Source organism: Gopherus flavomarginatus, chromosome 3, assembly GCF_025201925.1.
Source record: "Gopherus flavomarginatus isolate rGopFla2 chromosome 3, rGopFla2.mat.asm, whole genome shotgun sequence".
Taxonomy (NCBI): Eukaryota; Metazoa; Chordata; order Testudines; family Testudinidae; genus Gopherus; species Gopherus flavomarginatus.
This window is the reverse complement of record NC_066619.1, coordinates 232525535-232544740: the sequence shown is the minus strand read 5'-3', so window position 1 is coordinate 232544740 and position 19206 is coordinate 232525535. Positions and strand designations below refer to the sequence as shown.

General features: G+C 40.5%; 1 protein-coding gene across 2 annotated transcripts in view; it reads right to left on the bottom strand.

The window, feature by feature from the left end:
* Positions 1-7290: 7290 nt before the first annotated feature.
* Positions 7291-19206, bottom strand: part of NMU (neuromedin U) — a 33946-nt gene continuing 22030 nt past the window's right edge. Inside the window, exons 8-10 of one of the 2 annotated variants that reach the window (XM_050948091.1) lie at positions 10656-10709; positions 8416-8455; positions 7291-7561 (exon numbers count right to left, since the gene is read on the bottom strand). In XM_050948091.1, the coding sequence (XP_050804048.1) occupies positions 8420-8455; positions 10656-10709 (90 nt within the window). In that variant the 3' untranslated portion in view covers positions 7291-7561; positions 8416-8419. The remainder of the gene's footprint in view (positions 7562-8415; positions 8456-10655; positions 10710-19206) is intronic. The other variant, XM_050948092.1, reaches the window with a different exon arrangement.

The window sequence follows — 19206 nt, the reverse complement described above, 5'->3', positions numbered from 1 at the left end:
CCCACACTCCACAGTGTTGACACTTTCACCTGTTATGCTTACACAAAGCACACAGGGTCTTTATAGAGGAAGGGAAATACACAGCATTTATTGAAAATACAACAGTTAGCATATGCTTTTCAGTCACACACACACACACACACACACACACACACACACACACACACACACACACACACACACACACACACACACACACACACACACACACACAGTTCTGCCAGTGATGTTTATAGTTACCAGTCTGTTGTAGCTCGAGTCAATCTAATGGCCAGTTAGATTGAGCACGAGTGTGGACCTGGGCTCTTGTTGGTCGCAATCCGATGCTCCGAGGCTTTGCAGGACTGAATCCAGAGTTCCACAGCAAAACACCCCAGCTTTATAGTTATAAATTCCCTTTCGAGTCCATGCATTTTGCAATGTTATCCTATAATCATTAGTCCTTAAGTGGTGTTATCATTTGATGGTTATTGTTGGGCTTCCCATCGTTATCTCCTATTTGTTGTCTCTTCTTTGGGGGTGCCTGCCTCACCTCTGAGGTCGTCAATGCTGCTAATATGTTTAGCATCGGATACAATGGATGTATTCTGATTGCCTTCTGGTCTTTCCAAGTTTCTCACTTCTTTTTGACCATCTGGACATTTGTGATGGCTTTCACACCTTATCTTTTCCTGATGCATGCATTCCTCATTCACACAAACAATCTCTTACAGAAACCTTCAAAGGTATACAGACAGCAGTATTGTATATTTAGCAGAATACATTGTAAATCAAGCCTTGCTAAATCTTATAACTAAAACAATTCACACTGGGGCTTCAGGCCCTCAACATTCATCTAATCTCCTTAACATAGATACAATACAAGATCCTGTCTCTTACTAAAACCTTAAAACAAATAAATGTATATGTAACTAGAGTGCCTAATTTGTAATACATATAGGAAACCATAGTAAACATTATAACTTATCCTAAAACAAAAAGGTGACCATAATCGGTCATAAGGATTGTTCTGGTCTGTCATTCCTTTCTGCTGTTCAAAAAGGGTGGCTGACAGGATGAAATCAAATCATACATTAATTCTTATGGGACATTATAAAATCCTGCTCCTACATACCCAATGTGACACAGAAGCCCCATTGGTGCAAACAGGCAAACTGTTCTTTACAAGCAACTCCTATCTGAGATGACAAATTCTCTACACCTAATACACTATTTTCACAGTATATATCCATGAAGGATAGCATGTGAGATCTCTGCTGAAAGCTTAAAACATACCAATATGCATAATCATTGCAAGATGTGCATATGGGTAATATTTGAGGAATAATATAACTATATTGAAAACTATGCCTTATGATACTGAAGTACAACTTGGTTATCATGGAATCATATGTTTCAAGTGGGAGGGAGTTGTCACCCCTTTCTGATCAGCCAGTGATGTAACACAAGCTTCAATTGTCCTTGCTCCATCCCAGAACTGTCAATGGAAAAGCATGACAACTACAATCAAATCCACTTGGAGGAAAACAGGAATGTTAGACAGAGGATCATCCTGTCTGTGAATAAAGATTCAATATATCAGTGTGGAGAAAGACACTCTGTATCCCTTCACTAAGGAGCCATCTTGTTGAGTACAGGGGTGTTTCAAGCATAGCTAACTAGGATCCAATCTATTATCTCTGCCACAGACCGTACTTTTGGGGTAAACACCTTCTTTATTACAGAGGTTCTCAACCTTTTTCTTTCTGAGGTGTCCGTCCCCCTCCCAACATGCTATAAAAACTCCAGGCCCGACTTGTTCCATAACACAGTTTTTCTCCATATAAAAGCCAGGGTCGGCATTAAGGGATAGCAAGCAGGACAGTTGGCCAGGGCTCTATGCCCCAGAGGGCTCTGCAAAGCTAAGTTGCTCAGGCTTCTGCTTCAGCCCAGTGTGGCAGGGTTGGGGCTTGGAGCGTGAGCTTTCTATTCTGCTCACGGCCCCCCAGGGAGCCTCAGACTCCTGGTTAAGAACTGCTGCTTTATTAGATAGGAAAGGTAACTAACTATAAGTATACATCCTAGTTCTTGTTTTATTATTTTGCTATGTATTGCAACCATTTGTTTCCATCACACTCATGTTTCCAGTGGGACTTCTGTTCTTTCTTAAACCTTCTTTGATTTTATTGTAAGTGCTCAAAAGTTCAGTGTGTTATACAGGAATGATGATTTAATATAAAACTCGTAAACTGAGGGTACAATGCTCCTTTGGGAGCAGAGAATCTGGAATTTCTGTGAGTAGCCAGTACCAGGGCTGGAAACCACAGGGGAATGCTTCAGATAGACAAAGGGACTGGGGTGCACCTCTTGTTAACCTGCAAGGCAAAGACATGGCTGGAAGAGCCTGCAGGAGGGCGACTGAGTGGCATCAGGGAGCTAACCTCCAGTCACCATAGGCAAGAATCCTTACAACTAGAGGCAGTGGGTAACAAGCTAACTCATAGTCCTGGGTATCCTGAAAACCAGCACACCCAAATCCTCCATCCGTCATAGCTTCAACACCTTCTTACAGCTCCCTCCCCACCAGTGTCCACATCTTTGTGGCACTCCCTCCCCAGTGCCAGCTTCCCCCACCTCTGGCTGCAGCTTCCACACCTTCGCTAGCGTGACCAGATGTCCCAATTTTATAGGGACAGTCCCAATACTATGGGGCTTTTTCTTATTTAGGTGCTATTACCCCCAACCCCCGTCCCAATTTTCACGCTTGCTATCTGGTCACCCTAACCTTCACACATCTGCTCTTATAAATCCGCCCACACCGCTGATACGGCTGTACAGCTTCACATCTTGCTCAGCAGCCTCCAGCGTCACCCTTTTCATCCAGCTTCCCTGACAGCATCTTCACAGCACTGCTGCGTGTGGGACACCCCCTGGCCTGAAATTACACACCTTCCCCGCAACCCTGCCTGTGGGTGCATGCGGCCTGCCCTTCCCCCAGCTCCCTCTCTCACTTCTGCATACAGCTGGCTCCCACTCCTTAGCTCCCCCCTTCTCCCCCACTCACCCCTCCCCCATCCCCATCCCAACCAGCCCGGCTCGCTCACTCCTCCCCTTTCCACCCCCCAGCTCAGCTCAGCTCTCCCACCCCACCTCCAGCTGGGCTCACCCCGCACCCCAGTCCGCCTGCAGTGTCGGCGGCTGCCCTCCCCGAGTCAGGCTCTGCTTTCACCTGCATGGCACAGGCGAGGTGGGTAGGGGTGTCACTCGCTCTCCCCACCGATGCAGCTGGTTCTACTCGCGGCCCCGGGGACCGGGGTGTCAGGGCTGCGCCCTGCGGAGGGGCGGGGGTCGCGTGGCACTGTCCCTGTCGCTGGGCACAGCCCCCCTTGGCTGGCGCTGTAGCACCTCGCTGTGAAGCAGCCGCGAGCCCGAGCAGTTACTCGGCTGCTTAGAACGGTCTCTGCATACAAACAGCGGAGTGGGCGGGCCCATGAGAACGGTTATTTGCGTATTCAAATCAGCGTCCTCAGCGGCCGTTAGAACCTGGCCGGGCTACAGTGCGCACGAGCGCCTTCCTAGCGGTTTGACGGGCGGTGCGCGAGCTCCTGCTGCTGCTCTTTTCTCCGTCGGGAAATAGAGGGAGTCGCTCGGCTGCCTCTCGCCTTTCTCTGTCTCAGGGGCAAATCCACCTGCCGTGTAACCCGCGGGAGCTGAGCTCCCGTTGCATCCAGCGCTCGCTCTCCCAGGCCTTCGGGGCCCGAAGGGTTTCGAGTGTGCACCTGAGAAGTGCGTGTTTGCGGTGGATGTAGAAATACGTAGCGAGAGTCAGTGTGTAAATAAGGTGACCCCGTACGCCAGATGCACCGAAAACTGGCACGTTCTCTGTGCTGCGTTCCGCCCTCAGCCCCTGGGTTATGTCAGAAGGAGGCGATTAATGGTCTAATTTAGCTGGTCCCCTCGGTCAGCAACGCTAAATAGCAGCACACAAGGACGTGGGGGAAGGGTGTCCGACAGTGGCGCTCAGTAAAAACAGCTGCACGTGGTAGATTGCCTGATTATTAAGGTTGATGGAAGCACCAGTCCTTTAGAACGTTTTTCTGTACCATATTAATGAACCTGTCTGACATGGGTATTTGGAATCGCCAGTATATTTCATAACAAACCAAAGGGTGGTGGTTAATATTTAGCAACATTTACTGTAACTTCTGTATGTATTTTATATCACTAGGACTGATTGTACATGGTGGATTCACGGGACATTCAGGTAATATGTCCTTACAGCTTAGGGTCTCCAAGAAGCAATATATGTAATAGGCTAAGCATAGCAGCTACTCAATTTCAGACAGATTTTCGCCCATTTTAGTGGGTTTTCAGCAATTTTTATTCCCTCTATACCTAAAGATGGAATTAATATGGCCTACACTATTTGTGTCTGAAATATTTATCAAATATATACAAAGGCTGAAACTAGACCAGTCCTCTTTTGCTGAATTGCCATTTAAAGAAATCACAGTCAATTAAAAGACAAATAGCTAAAGAGGAAACAAGAGGGTTAAAATAACATGGTATTTTGATTTATGCTGTTTGATACAAATAGCTTATTGGATTCATTCGCAACAACTTGGTCTAGCATGTATTCCAAATATTTGTATTACTTTTGTAAAAAAAACAGTATCTGTTCAATGCTGGTTTTTGATAAATAGTGATTTGAACTGATTAGTTCATATAAGAAATCTCTAATGAGACCAGCCCATATCAGGAAGTAATTCAAAATTCCATCTAAGAAGAACATAGATTTTCCATCTGGGGAGATTGAGGAGAGCTCTGCTGGTGAAAATCTCTCTGAGGGTATCTCTTTGCTAGTAAATTAGGTTTTGTTACAGCAGGACTTTGAGGAGTCATGGTAACTAATAGAATGTTAAGCATTGCGGTCTTGGCTACGCTGGGAACTTTCATCCTCTTAGAATATGACCTTGAGGAGTTGTGATAACTCCCATACTGTCTTGTGCCAGCTATACATACCACTACTCAAAATGCAGGAGGGGAAGAAGGTTCCGCAAAGCTGCTACATCTCTGCTACCCCTTATGCAGTGCAGTGTAGCAGTGCTGGTACACTAGCAGGTGTATGCTGCACCACATATAGACACAGGATAGTTTACTACCTCCTGGAAGCAATGGGGAGGCCAGAAGCCAGTTAGCAAAATCACAGTCTCCTTCCTGGGTTGCTCAGCAACATGCTGGCCTTTGCTCAGGTTGGATCATTACCTCATGATCTATTGTAGCCCACAGAGTTAACACAAACTAGTACTCAGTGTAGACACAGACTGTTTATTATTGTGTCAGCAGGTAGTGGGTAACTCGAGGAAGAACTCTAACAATGACCAGTAGACACAATGTTAAACACAACAATACCTGTCAACACTAAGTGATGTTATGTTTACTATTATGTTAATTACCATAACCTCTCAAAATCATGTTCTGACACAACTTAATTTGTTAATGAAAACAAACCCTGAGACACATGTCATAAACAGATGGTTAAGGGTTAATGTCTCTCTTTCCTGTAAAGGGTTAAGAAGCTCAGTAAACCTGGCTGACACCTGACCAGAGGACCAATGGGGGGACAAGATACTTTCAAATCTTGGTGGAGGGAAGTCTTTGTTTGTGCTGCTTGTTTTGCTCCTTGTTCGCTCTTGGGACTAAGAGGGACCAGACCTGCACCCCAGGTTTCTCCAATCTTTCTGAAACAGTCTCTCATGGTCAACATAGTAAGTACTAGCTAGAAAAGGCGAATTAGTCTTATGTTTGTTTTCTTCACGTGTGAATGTGTATTTTGCTGGAAGGATTTTACCTCTGTTTGCTGTAACTTGAATCTCAGGCTGGGGAGGAGTCCCTCTAGTCTATATGAGCTGAATACCCTGTAAACATTTTCCATCCTGATTTTACAGAGATAATTTTTACTTTCTTTAATTAAAAGCTTTCTTTTTTAAGAACCTGATTGATTTTTTTCCCCTTGTTTAAGACCCAAGGGGATTGGGTCTGAACTCACAGGGATTGGTGTGGGGAAAGGAGGGAGGGGAAGGTTAATTTCTCTCTGTTTTAAGATCCAAGGAGTTTGGATCAGTGTAGCCTCTCAGGGTAACCCAGGGAGGGGGAAAGGAGGGGGGATGGTTTATTTCTTCTGGTTTTAAGACCCAAGGGGTTTGGGTCTTGGGTTCCCCAGGGAAGGTTTTGGGGGAACAGAAAGTGTGCCAAACACTATATTTTGGCTGGTGGCAGCGCTATCAGATCTAAGATAGGAATTAAGCTTAGAAGTGTCCATGCAGGTCCCCACTTTCGGATGCTAAAGTTCAAACTGGGGGAAAAATACCCTGACAACATGGATTCAAGCTATGAAGACTGAGAGGCCAGCTCTGCTCTTGTGGGAAATATTTGTTATCTTTACATAGGAGAGAGATTCCACATCAATGTGCTTAAGTGTTTTCCAAATCAAGGCCATAATGCATTTGTGTTATGCTAGCTAATAATTAAGTTATGATTATATTTTAATTTAAATAAGTAGAGCTATTTCTCTTCTAAAACAGTACAAATTGTTTCATTTTGCCAATCTAAATTAAATAAGGTTGAGAAAACACTCTTTGAGAAGGGCACCACGTTCTTTGTTCATCCTTCCTAAAAAAAATGAATGAAATGATTACTTGGAACATTTTCTTAGCTGAAGTATTTGCATTTTTTCCCAACTGCATACTATTCTAATGGCTCTTCAGGTACAGTTTTTTGTAATAATGCAGTTGTATATACAATGGCATTGCAACGAAAATCATATTGGAAGAGTGAGATTTCATGCGCTATTTTAGAAAAATCAACATATGGGGAAAGTTAGGCTTGCTTTTATGTATATGTGTGTATGTGCGCGCATGTGTGTATAGGGTCTGATTTTCCTCTTTCACATGTTTTACAAGGATGCAAGTCTCTTGACTTAAATGGAGTTACTCTTATTTTATCTAGGCACGAGAACATACTCAGGCTTATCTTTGTACACTAGAGCACTATCTGACTGTGAATCTGCACAGAAATTTTATATATATACACACACATGCACACACGTATGTGTATATATTTATACATATAATATAATATGCTGTTAGTTTAACTTAAAAATGCCTACTCTCAAAATGCATTATGTAAAAATAGAAAATTCCTTAATAAAAAATTCACATTTAAAACAACTCTCTACTGAGTGCCTTTATTTACAACAAAAAATAAATGTGTATAGCAATACTGGTAGGGACAATGTTTTTTGCATGCAAGGATCTTACACTAATTTTTTTGTTTAGATTTTCATTACACACAGTTGTATATATGACACTGTAAATCAATTGAATAATTTTAAGATGCTTTTAATATACTCAAGAAATTAAAGAAACATTGGCAATTGTAACAAAATCTGATTTAGGAACATTTACATTCTAGTGATTTTTTAAGAATTGTACAAGTGGCAGGAAATATTTTTTGTGAGCAAAACACTATGTCCATGTATTCTGCATTCCCACAGCATTAGTTCTGGTAAGGAATAAAAATCCTGAAAAAAAAAAAAAACAGTAGTTGTTAATACAGTTATATGATGTGATTCTACATATCTAAAATACAATAAAGGGAATAAAAAGATACTCAAATACTGAATCATAGGATTGGTAAAGGAAATCTTTCATGTACCTTTCCAAACTTTTTCAACTAGCTAACATGTTTGAGGTCCAATCCTGAAGTCCTTACTTCGTTTCAATATGAGTTCTGTCTTTGTAAGGACCTCTGGATTTAGGCAAAGGACTGTTCTCTTCTCAGTATACACATGCAACTTTCCTTGATGATAATTGGATTTGTAGTGGAGTTCTACTCAGAAAAATAATTATAAAAATGACATTGTGGGCTTTCCTGTTCATTCTTCTTTAACGATTTCTGGATTAAATTTTCACAGATTACAATTCTGTAAATCTCCCCTCTCTGAAATGTCACTGGCACTATCTCTACAAACTTGACTTTCAGGTTCCAGGTTAAGTTGGATTTGGTTTGGTTCATATATTGTCACTGGTAAATAGTAACTTTCCAAACTGTTCGTATATTTTGGGTTCCTCAAATTTTTAACTGAGACACCTATGGCCTGATTCTTAGGCTACCGTACACTTGGAGCAGGGGATCTGATTCCCAGATCAAGTTGACATACTCAGCACTATCTCTCATTAGCTAGTGTACTAAATTTACTAGTGTACTAAAAATAGTAGTGTAGCTGTGGTAGCATGGGCTACTCACCTCGAGTATGTATCCATCATGTTCACGTGGGTTCATACTTGGGGCAGCCAGCTTGTGCTAGTCACTGCCCATGCTACCACAGCTACCCTATTTTTAGTGTGCTAGCCTGATGACATATGAAATAAATACCTTTTCAGCGGAAACCTGCTGATCTCCTTCCATTGCGTGGCTAGAAAACAAGAAATATTTCTTAAGAAATTAACACTGTAAAACCATCCAGGGTTTAAAGAAGGTCCCAGAGTAATCCTGTATCAACTGCATTTTGCAAATCCCTTGAGTTATACCATATCTTTTACAAGATTATTTCTCAGTTAAAATTAGGATAATGATCATTAAAGGCAGATTGAAATGAACACTTATCAATGCTTTTCAACTTCTGGAAACTGTTTGTACAGCAAATTTACAACTGCTAAAAACAGAGGGCCAGACTGTGCCCAGTTCTGTTTGAGTTTGTAAAGGGGGAGGAGAAGAGGGAACAAGGAACTCCTTTCCATTCTTTCCTCCCCTTTCCATTTTCATACAGCTCTCATCATGGTTATCCAGACCTTTGTTACCTCATGGCTAGATTATTGCAATGAACTGCAAATGGGACTAAACCTTTGCTATCTGTCTAGTATTGGAAGTGCAGAATACACAGACCCACAACATATAGTACTTTACACCTGTGTTCTCTGATCAGTGATTGATCTGGGTTAACTGTAAGGTGTTGTTTTTGACCTTTAAAACCTTGAATGGTTTGGGTTTTATCTATTGGAGAGGTCTTATGAGACACTTGAGTTGAAAGTCCCCTATAAATGGAAAGGGGTTTGCAGCAGGGAATTATCAATGAGGCATCATTGGCTTTGGAATTCGCTTCCCTACTTAGTCCTCTAGAATTTGAATTTGGTGGTGCCGCGACTACACAGCCACGTTAAAGCGCTGCCGCAGCAGTGTTTAACATTGCTAGTGACAACATACCCTAAGAGATTACAATTTAAGTCCTAGTGGTACCACACTTGTGAATACACGGGCCAAAGTCATGTGTAGTATATCAGAGTTGGCAGGGTCTCATTTACTTTACACTGCCCTGTTAATTGCTTTCTTGCTAAATCCTTTTCACCCTTCCAGTGGTGTACATTTCACTAATTTTGCATACTCAATGAGGGGCTGATTCAGCTTCCATTAAAGTCAATGGAACAACGGCCATTGACTGTAACAGGAGCTGGTTCAGACTCAGAATGACCACCTTTTATCTGACATGTAAAGTACACCACTGTTTATGTTACCCTTGAATTTTACTTGGCCCTTTCAGTTAATCATAACTCTCTAACTCCAGGTTTCATACTAGAGAAATGTAATATACAAAATGTGTACCATTTGCCAGCCAGCTTCATATTTAAATACGAAAAAAAAAATGAAGATTTTACCCAACAAAAGCCAGGAAACTCAATATTAAGGAAGACTTGTCATCCATAACTTAATCCATTTTGTTAAGAAACCAAAAAAATGTTTAACAGCTTAATTTTAGAATGGACTAAGTGTATTTTGATGAGGTATTTTTTACACCCACTTTGCTGAAGTGCAAATGACAAGACAAAATACAAGCAAAGTGGAAAATCAGGACTATTGTGTATCTTGTTGCAATACAAACTACTGGTGTATCTCTCTCTCCTGGCACTGCATCAATTATATGTAATATGTAGAAATACTATTTTGAATAAAGCTTTTATTTACCAGGTAGACAAGGATGACTTATGTCTGTATGCATGAGCTCTCAATCCTTATTAATTCAAGGATTATACACATGATAATTGACAGTTTATTAAGAAACAGCATGGGAACATATCCATTCAGCACACATTAAGATAGCATTCCAAAACTTCTTACTGTATTTTTGATAGAAAAGTTTTAGAAAATCAGTTTTAGACACAATCTCAGAATATCCATTTTAGTAGATTAAAAACATTTTTCAATTGGTGTGTAGGAGAAAATGTTCTCATGTCAAGACACTGACACACACTTCTGTCAAGGGTAAATATTTACAATCCAATTACTATCTAATCCTGAAAAGTGCCTAGCTCTGACAACACCTATTGATTTTTATTTAATATTTCTTTTGTAGTAGCACCCAAAGGCTCTAGCCAAGCCCTGTTTTGCTAGTCACTGTACAAACACATTCCCTGCCCTGTAGAGTTTACCTATAGAGCTCAATAGAAGTAGCAAGTGCTAAGCACCTCTAAATATGCTAGGTGTTTATAATGGGAATGCAGGCAGATCCTTTACTATAATGAGTGCTGCAAAGGAAACAAGCTCCCCTGGCTCTCACAGATGTTGAATACTGTACCTTTTGCAACCTAACAATCAGTTTGAAAAAGAAATAACCACCATACCCTGAACAAAAAGTAGCCCCTGCTTTGAATCCCTCCAGTTCCTTGAAGTTCCTCCTGAAACAACAATGCATTTCAAAAACACACAAACTTGAATAAAATTGTCCAAATACAACAATACCCAGAACTCACCAAGGAAAAAATAAAATTCTACGCTATTTGTATTAATTTCATTTCAACATTGAGATGGAAAGAGAAGGTTTCTAGCAGTTTCTCTTTAATACACATGAGGCTGCCTGTATACATAATACAACCATTATACAGTACCACTGTGTCCTCTGATCCCCTAATAGGCATACTTTATGTATAATTCTCTCCTTCTTAAATAATACAAGAGAACGCATTTTCAGAAATAATTTTGACAAGGAATAACCTTTTAACCTTGAGGGCCAAATTCTGTTTCCAGTTTTGACTCAGTTGAGTCAGAATTGTTTTAGAAATACAACAACATAGCTGAGCAGAATTCGGCTTTGACTTTCCAAGTTGCAGCACTCATATTTGTGACTGTGCTTGGGGACAGCTTGAGAATTCTCAGAATTCATGGGCTTAAGGACTCCCCTCCTTCCCACATCTAGCTGCAAAGAGAAGGGGAGTTTTGACCTCTGAACCTGTTCATGACCCACAAGTTGAGAACCAATGATCTAATCAACTATATAGTAAGGAAGATTGATGAACAAACAAATTCCATTTTGTCATATTAAGCCCAGTCCTGAAAACCCTCCAGACATGGAATTCCCTTTGGCTTCACTGAAAGTTCCATGTATAGAGAATTTGTAGGTTTCATGACCCATGGGTCTGAAAATCAGGTCTGATTTATGAGAGTGACCCTGCTCCAACCCTCCACCTGGTAGCCTACTGACATCTGCTTACCTAGGACCACAAAGCCCAGCCCCAGTTTGAGGCTCTGCCTGAGGTCCTATTGGCGGAGCCTTAGAACAGCTGATTGGCCCACTGGCTCTTTTTAAGTCAGCAGCAGGAACAAAAAGTTGTCTGAACAATGGGGCTCCAGCTCCCCTGGCTTGACTTCCTGGCATTCCAACTTGGCTTGACTCCTGGCATCTGACCTGTGGTTCCTGACCTCCAGTTGTCTCCTGCCTCTGACTCCTTGGCATCCTGACCCAACCTGACTCTGACTCCCAGTTGTATCTCCAGTTTGACTCCTGCTTCTGATCTCCTGACCTAGCTGACTCTTGACTTTTGTCTTGTGACTGTGGAATCCTATGCTCACCACTAGATCTGGCTAACTACTACCTGGCCGTGACAGGAGAACTAAGCTCAATATTTGTAGAGTCCATTTTGAAAGCCAATATTTCACGAAGATGTTTGTTGTTAACATTAATCCAATCAAAGTTTGAGACAAAATGGTTCAAACTTTATGCTTATCACAACACCCTTATATCTAGATTCATCCATTTATCATGAACTCTCTCAACCACCACTGGTATCTCCTCATTAACAACTGTCTCTTCATCAGGGTATCACAGATTACAATCAGTCAGAATTCTCCAATAGAAAACCATGTTTTGATAGCTCCTAATGTCAGTAGAAGTCTATAACAGCACTTAGAGGATCCCTTTGATCAGGATGGCCTCATGCATCTCCAACCACAGGACTCCCCAAATCCCAGGAACTTCTCCAAGAAAGAAAATTGTACATAATTTTCAAGTCTTGTAAAGCATGATAGGACCCTGTTTTACTTGTCACAGGGTACACCGTTATCACCATGGACCAGTCATGCTTTGACTTGTAGGGATTGCCTGTATGATTTTCTTTACATCATATGCTTCTTTCTACAATTATATATATTTATATCAACTATACTAGTTTTTATTTGAAAAGACTAAAAGAATAGTGTTTAAAGTGGTTTCTCTGGTTTGCTTATATATATATATATATATATATATATATTATGTAATGTGTGCTATCGGAATGCATGTTACACTAGATTTAGAGGAAAGAAAAAGCAAAGAAATACTGAAAGATGGAAAGTTGTAAAATAATTAAATACATAGAAATACAATAGATACCAGTATCAAGTCACCTCTATTTCCCTCCAGCTTGTTTGAGAGGTACATTCTTTAAAGGGAGAAGCAGTCTATAAGTTGCTAGCAAATGGGGAAGGAGAAGAAAGATGCAATGGGGTAAATACAGTAGAGAGCCAATGAATGAAAGTGTTGTCACAGAACTTAACAGTGTAAATAAGCTTGCACTATTAATAGGTCCAGCAAGAGTACTAAGTTTTCAGGAGGAGGTGATACAGAGTAATAAAAAGTATGTACATACTATCAAACAGCAATAATTAAAATCATAACTTGCAGAGAATAGATAAAAAACAACGATAAAATAATTAACAAAAAAGATCAAATAGTTGTTAAAGTGATGTGTACTTTACCACTTAGTGCAGCCTGCATGAGTGCATCAGCTCTCAGCTTGAGTATACAGAGTGGTTCTCTATAGGATTTTTCAGGAGTTTCTGCTTGACAGCTCCCATTTAAAATCAATGTTCACTGGGTTGCAGATGCATGGACATTCAGCAGCATGGCTGTTTTTCTCATCAACTGGTTGTAGTTAATCAGATACATCCACTCAAAATAGGTATCCCAAGGCATCAGTGCACAACAGAGGAATGCAGCAAACAGGCCCATCCTACATGATGTTCTCCAACAACTCTGACTCCTGATCATAAATACAATAATTCCAAGCAACACTTCATTGTCACTTAACACCTGGATCCTGCTGTAGAATACATCTCTTTGATATAGGGTCCTTATTTAGAAGTTGACTGGGTTATCCAGTGTTCTTCCGGTGTATTCTGCAGAAAAGGTCCTTTCAAATGTCTGTGCTCCCTGCCAGTCTAAGAGAGGATAACTTCTTAAAACGTAGTATCCTCCATGGGAAATCTTTTGTTCTTGCATATTAATGAGTGTCCCTGAACAGAACAGTTGTGCCAAAGTAAATATTGAGGGACAAGGCCAAAAGAGGACTCAGCAGTATACCTCAGCTATGCTTCCCCAAGATGGTATGCATAATGTCATGATTTTCCTGAGCTTTTCATAAAGCTTCCATTAGACAATGCTGTTGCTAGATCATCTTCCTTAATAGCATACCATTCTACTACACCTCAGGGCTATAGTTTATATAACAAATGTCATACTATGCCTATTAGAGAAATCCAAAATAATTGTACCTACAAGTACAGATTCATACACAGAGGTCTTGTTTACAAACTGAAATTGCACTAATTAAACTTCAATAGATTTTAACCCAATTTCATGTAACTGGTACAAATTCTTGTGTGGACACTTTTTCAGTTTATGGGTGGCTTATTTCAGTGTAGCTTAAACCTGTTTCAAATTGACTTAAGCTAAAGTAAAATAATGCCCCCTTAAACCAAACTACATGTGCGCAAACAGGGTTTCACACCAGTTTAGCTAAATTTGTTTTAAAAAAAAATCACACTTTAGGGGCTTGTCCGTATAGAGCAGCAATACGCACTGTGTGGTTGCAATTTTAAAAGTGCAGTAACGTGTTGTGCATTAATTAGTCCATGTAGACCATGCTGGTGTGCACTAAAAGTTCCTTATTGCACTTTAAAATAGTACTCTTGCAAAGGTCTCAAAAGACCAGTATAATGTAAAATAAATATAAATATATAATATAATTAATATAACATTAAATGCTACAGTTCACCCCCTACCCCATCTTTCCTCAACAAAAAAGCTGTGCTGATATTTAATATAACCCAAGTATTAGACATCCTTTTCTGAAGCTTATTTTGATGGTGGCACCTTCTGATTTTTGATTCCGCTATGACCACATTCTTAGTCTTCTTTCCTAGAAATATCTAGTGTCGATAGTCCTCTGATTTTTTCTTAGAAATGGTGGCAACATAGGTTGTAATAAGCGGAGATCTGATCAGAAGCTCCCAGTGAACTGAGAGCTTATGTAGTGTTCCAGACAGGAAAATGAGTTGGATAAAATCTCTCCAACACCTCCTTTCTGCAGCATTTCCATTTAAGAAAATGGACTCTACTGTAAGTACAAGCCCTTTGCTACACGAGGTTTCCAATTCCACTCTTGTTCTGGTTTCTGAACTGAAATTGGCAGAATTGAAATTGCTCCATATCCTAAAATGCCCATTGGTTGCAGGACCTTTTCCAATGAACACTGAGAAGTTAAAATAATTACTGCAAAGCAGATCATACATAAGGAAAGAGTCTCAGACTCATAGAATTGAAGGCGTAAGGAGCAGTTCTGGGCCCAGGTGACTCTGTCCTCCTGAACACTCCAGCTGGAGAAAGGAGCTTAAAAATGAAGCCAAACAACTGAGATGGGGGAATAGGACAGATCTGCCCTGAAAGCTCCTGATCCATGCTGCCACAGAAGTCTCTGCTTGGGAGGAAGAGACTACCGCTTGGGAGGAAGAGACTACCACTTGAGACCCGCTGCGCTGAAGGTGCAGTTACCCTGTTTTTTTCCTTTGATATTTTAAAATGGACTGGGAGGCTGGGGATAGTAGGAAGTGGCCCAGGCATTTCCTGGTTTCTGACATTGTTTGCCTCTCATAGGGCTCTGGGTCAGAGCCTAGTGGAGTGGGAGGGCCTGGCCCTACCAAACGTCCTTGCCATAAAGGGACATAAACCTTATTTCCTCTCCCAGGACTAAAGAGAAGATAGAGATACTGAAATCCTCATGGCAAGGTTAAGCTATCTACAGGGACTAAGAGATAGACTGAGGGTACTTCCCTGCCATTAGTAGGGTGACCATAAGTCCCATTTTGGCGGGGACAGTCCCTTTTTAAAGCCCTGTCCCAGCCGTCCTGACTCCCCCCACCCCAAAAAGTCTGCGTTTGTCTCATTTGCCCTTGCTGACTTGATCAGTCGCCAAAAGAAAACGGACAAATGCCCACTAGGGAATGCCACTGGTAATCCTGGCCCTATCACATTACCAATAAATAATTAAATCAAAAGTCATTAAATATGGTATCACTTTGCATTTTTTTGCCTTATGAATAATGTTTCAGAAAAATGCATGGCAATGTCCCCCTTTCTAAGGAGGAGTAACACAATGAACACCAAGTTAGAAAAGGACATCTGAATTGGAGGAGCAATGGCCTGTTAATGATCACACTTACACTACTTAACATTGGCTTAAGTAAGAGGAGAATCAAGCCCCAAGATTGACACACCATCCTTTCTCTGAACATGGTATTTAGACAATTACTATAGACAGAGCTTTAAAATGTTAAAATCCCCTGCTACAGGAAACTCAGAGTAGACGCAACCTGAGATTTACAGACCTGTATCTGTAATTCCCAGGAAATAGTTACTGTGGAAGATCAAGTACAGCACTCTTGAAAGTGATATATACAACATAGTTCACTGCTTTAAAATGTTAATATTATAGTCCTGCTAAGAAGAGAAATGCATATCTTTTTCCAGTTCATGAAGATCTATTAGGAAAGGTATGGGGTTTTGTATAGCAGAGTTAGCATTTTAAGATACTTTTATAGCATGTTGAAAAAGTTATGGAATTTTACAAAACATGAAATCTTCTGCAGTTTTCTAGGAAGTACAAACTAAGTTATTTCTTGTTACATTTTTAAAATCTAACTTTATTGCCTAATATTAATTCTTGTTTTGGTTCTAGTTGTTAGTCCAGATTCCATTTGAATTCCATCATGCCCCCTGAGTCAGACATAATACATCTCTTTACTCCATTTTTCTGCTTCCTCCATCAATCTGATGTTTGTTTTCTGTTGTGACACATTTCCAAAAATTTTCATTTGTAGTTCACGTTTCCAAACAACTGATGAAAAGACATTTAAAATAATCAGAATTCTCTTAGATTAGGTGATTTATTACATATTAATAGTTTTCTCTTCCCTGCTTCTTAAAAATTGTTCACTCTGATGAGAGTCTTCCATATACTTTAAAAGTTCACTGCATTAGAATGATATCATACAAATTGTTATTTATCTTTTTCTCGCTAGAAGGCAACTGACTATTGAAGTAGTTTTTGTACATCTTCAGTGTATCCTCTCTAGATCTCTTGGGAAAAAAGCAAATGGAGCTGATGTTCTTAGAGCCAAAATATCAAATGGGCAAGGATATAAATACAAACATTTTATTAAGAGAGCAGTCTTTTCATAATCGGTGGTAGAGTGTGCTTCCCTGTTGTCTGAATTCTTTGTTGTGACATATCTGTGAGTAGCAAAACTACGCAAAAACTGAAATGTATGATCCACAAAGCGACAGCTTTATAAAGAAGAGAAACAGAAATGTTCATAGATAATTCTGTATAAAGAATGAATATAAATGAATAGCATATTTCACCCCAGATATAAGGCACTCATGCTTAAATACTGCTATGAGCGTTTTGATGCATTAAGATATTTTGAGATGCTTCTTTAAGAAAAGGAAGAACAAAAATCTGTTTTTAAGCTTATTCTTTCCCAGTCACTTCCTCCTCATTTTCAAGCCTCTCATGCAGAATCTACCTCAGATGCTGAGAACATTAGTAAGTTGGAAAGCTAGCCAGGAACAAGTTTATCACAGGCATTTTTGAAGCTCCCCCAGATGAAATATATTGTCTCTCCAAAGACCTAAAAACTCTGAGGAGGAATGTGCCCTCCAGAATGCAATTTACTGTTCCCAGTGGAGTCTACAACTTTGATAAGGCCTCCAATTTTCGAATTTGTATTAAACTTCAAGGGAAAATGATAACTATGCATAGTTACAGTACAGTGTTCCAATTAGTCCACAGAAAAAGGAAATATGCTGACAAAAATGTTTGAGATTTTATTTTCTGTCTGAACTGCATTTTTAATTACAATGGTGTTTTCTAAAGTGTGTATGTCTAAATACAGAGTGTAGCCATAGAGGTGTGAATGGCAGGAGGGGCTAGCCCTCCTCCCTAGTGCCTTGGATGGATATGTACTCAGGCAGCTAGCCCCCTCCCATGGGAAGCACACTCCCATGTATAGACATACCCTAAGTTATGCATGGCCTTCTGGGTCTCAAAAACTCTGAAAATGCCACAAATGCTGTCTGTGCATCAGAGAGACATCCTGGGAAAAGGCCAGCTTGCTTCATAAGGCCATAAAGAAAAAACTCCATCCAAGACAGTCGTGAAGATGGGGAACTTGTGTTAATATATGCTCTTCCTATGATGGACCTAACCACATCAGCCACACCATCAGGGGCTCGTTCACCTGCACATCTACCGATGTGATATATGGCATCATGTGCCAGCAAAGCCCCTCTGCCATGTACATTGGCCACACTGGACAGTCTCTATGCAAAAGAATAAATGGACACAAATCACACATCAAGAATTGTAACACTCAAAAACCAGTAGGAGAGCACTTCAATCTTCTTCAACAAAAAAAACTTCAGAAACAGACTTCAACAAGAAACTGCAGAACTGGAATTAATTTGCAAACTAGACACCATGAAATTAAGCCTGAATAAAGACTGGGAGTGGATGGGTCACTACAAAACGTAATTTTCCCTCTGCTGATACTCACACCTTCTTATCAACTGTTGAGAATAGACCACTTCTACCTTAATTGAATTGGCCTCATTAGCACTGACCCTGTCATAAACAGATAGTTAAGGGTTAATGTCTCTTTTACCTGTAAAGGGTTAAGAAGCTCAGTAAACCTGGCTGACACCTGACCAGAGGACCAATAGGGGGACAAGATACTTTCAAATCTTGGTGGAGGGAAGTCTTTGTTTGTGCTCTTTGTTTTGTTGTTGTTCGCTCTCAGGACTGAGAGGGACGGGACATCAATCCAGGCTCTCCAAATCTTTCTGAATCAGTCTCTCATGTTTCAAACTTGTAAGTAATTAGTCAGGCAAGGCGTGTTAATCTTATGTTTGTTTTCTCAACTTGTAAATGTTTCTTTTTGCTGGAAGGATTTTACCTCTGTTTGCTGTAACTTTGAACCTAAGGCTGAGGGGGGGCCCTCTGGTCTATAGGAATCTGATTACCCTGTAAAGCATTTTCCATCCTGATTTTACAGAGATAATTTTTACCTTTTCTTTCTTTGATTTTTCCTTGTTTTACGATCCAAGGGGATTGGATCTGGACTCACCAGGGAATTGGTGAAGTCCCTCAAGGCAACCCAGGGAGGGGACCAAGTTTTGGGGGAACAGAGAGTGCCCCAGACATTGGAATTCTGGGTGGTGGCAGTGTATACCAGATCTAAGCTAGTAATTAGGCTTAGAAGTGTCCTTGCAGGTCCCCACATTTGTACCCATAAGTTCAGAGTGGGGAAAGAAACCGTGACAGACCCCCTAACTTGGTAAGGCAACTCCCATCTTTTCATGTGCTGTGATATAGCTATTGCTTACTGTATTTTTCACTCCATGCATCTGATGAAGTGGGTTTTAGCCCATGAAAACTTATGCCCAAATAAATTTGTTAGTCTCTAAGGTGCCACAAGGACTTCTTGTTGTTTTTCCTGATAACATGGCTAACACGGCTACCACACTGGAACCTGTCAAAATCTCTAAAGCTAAGTACATGAGTATGTGTTTGCAGGTTTGGG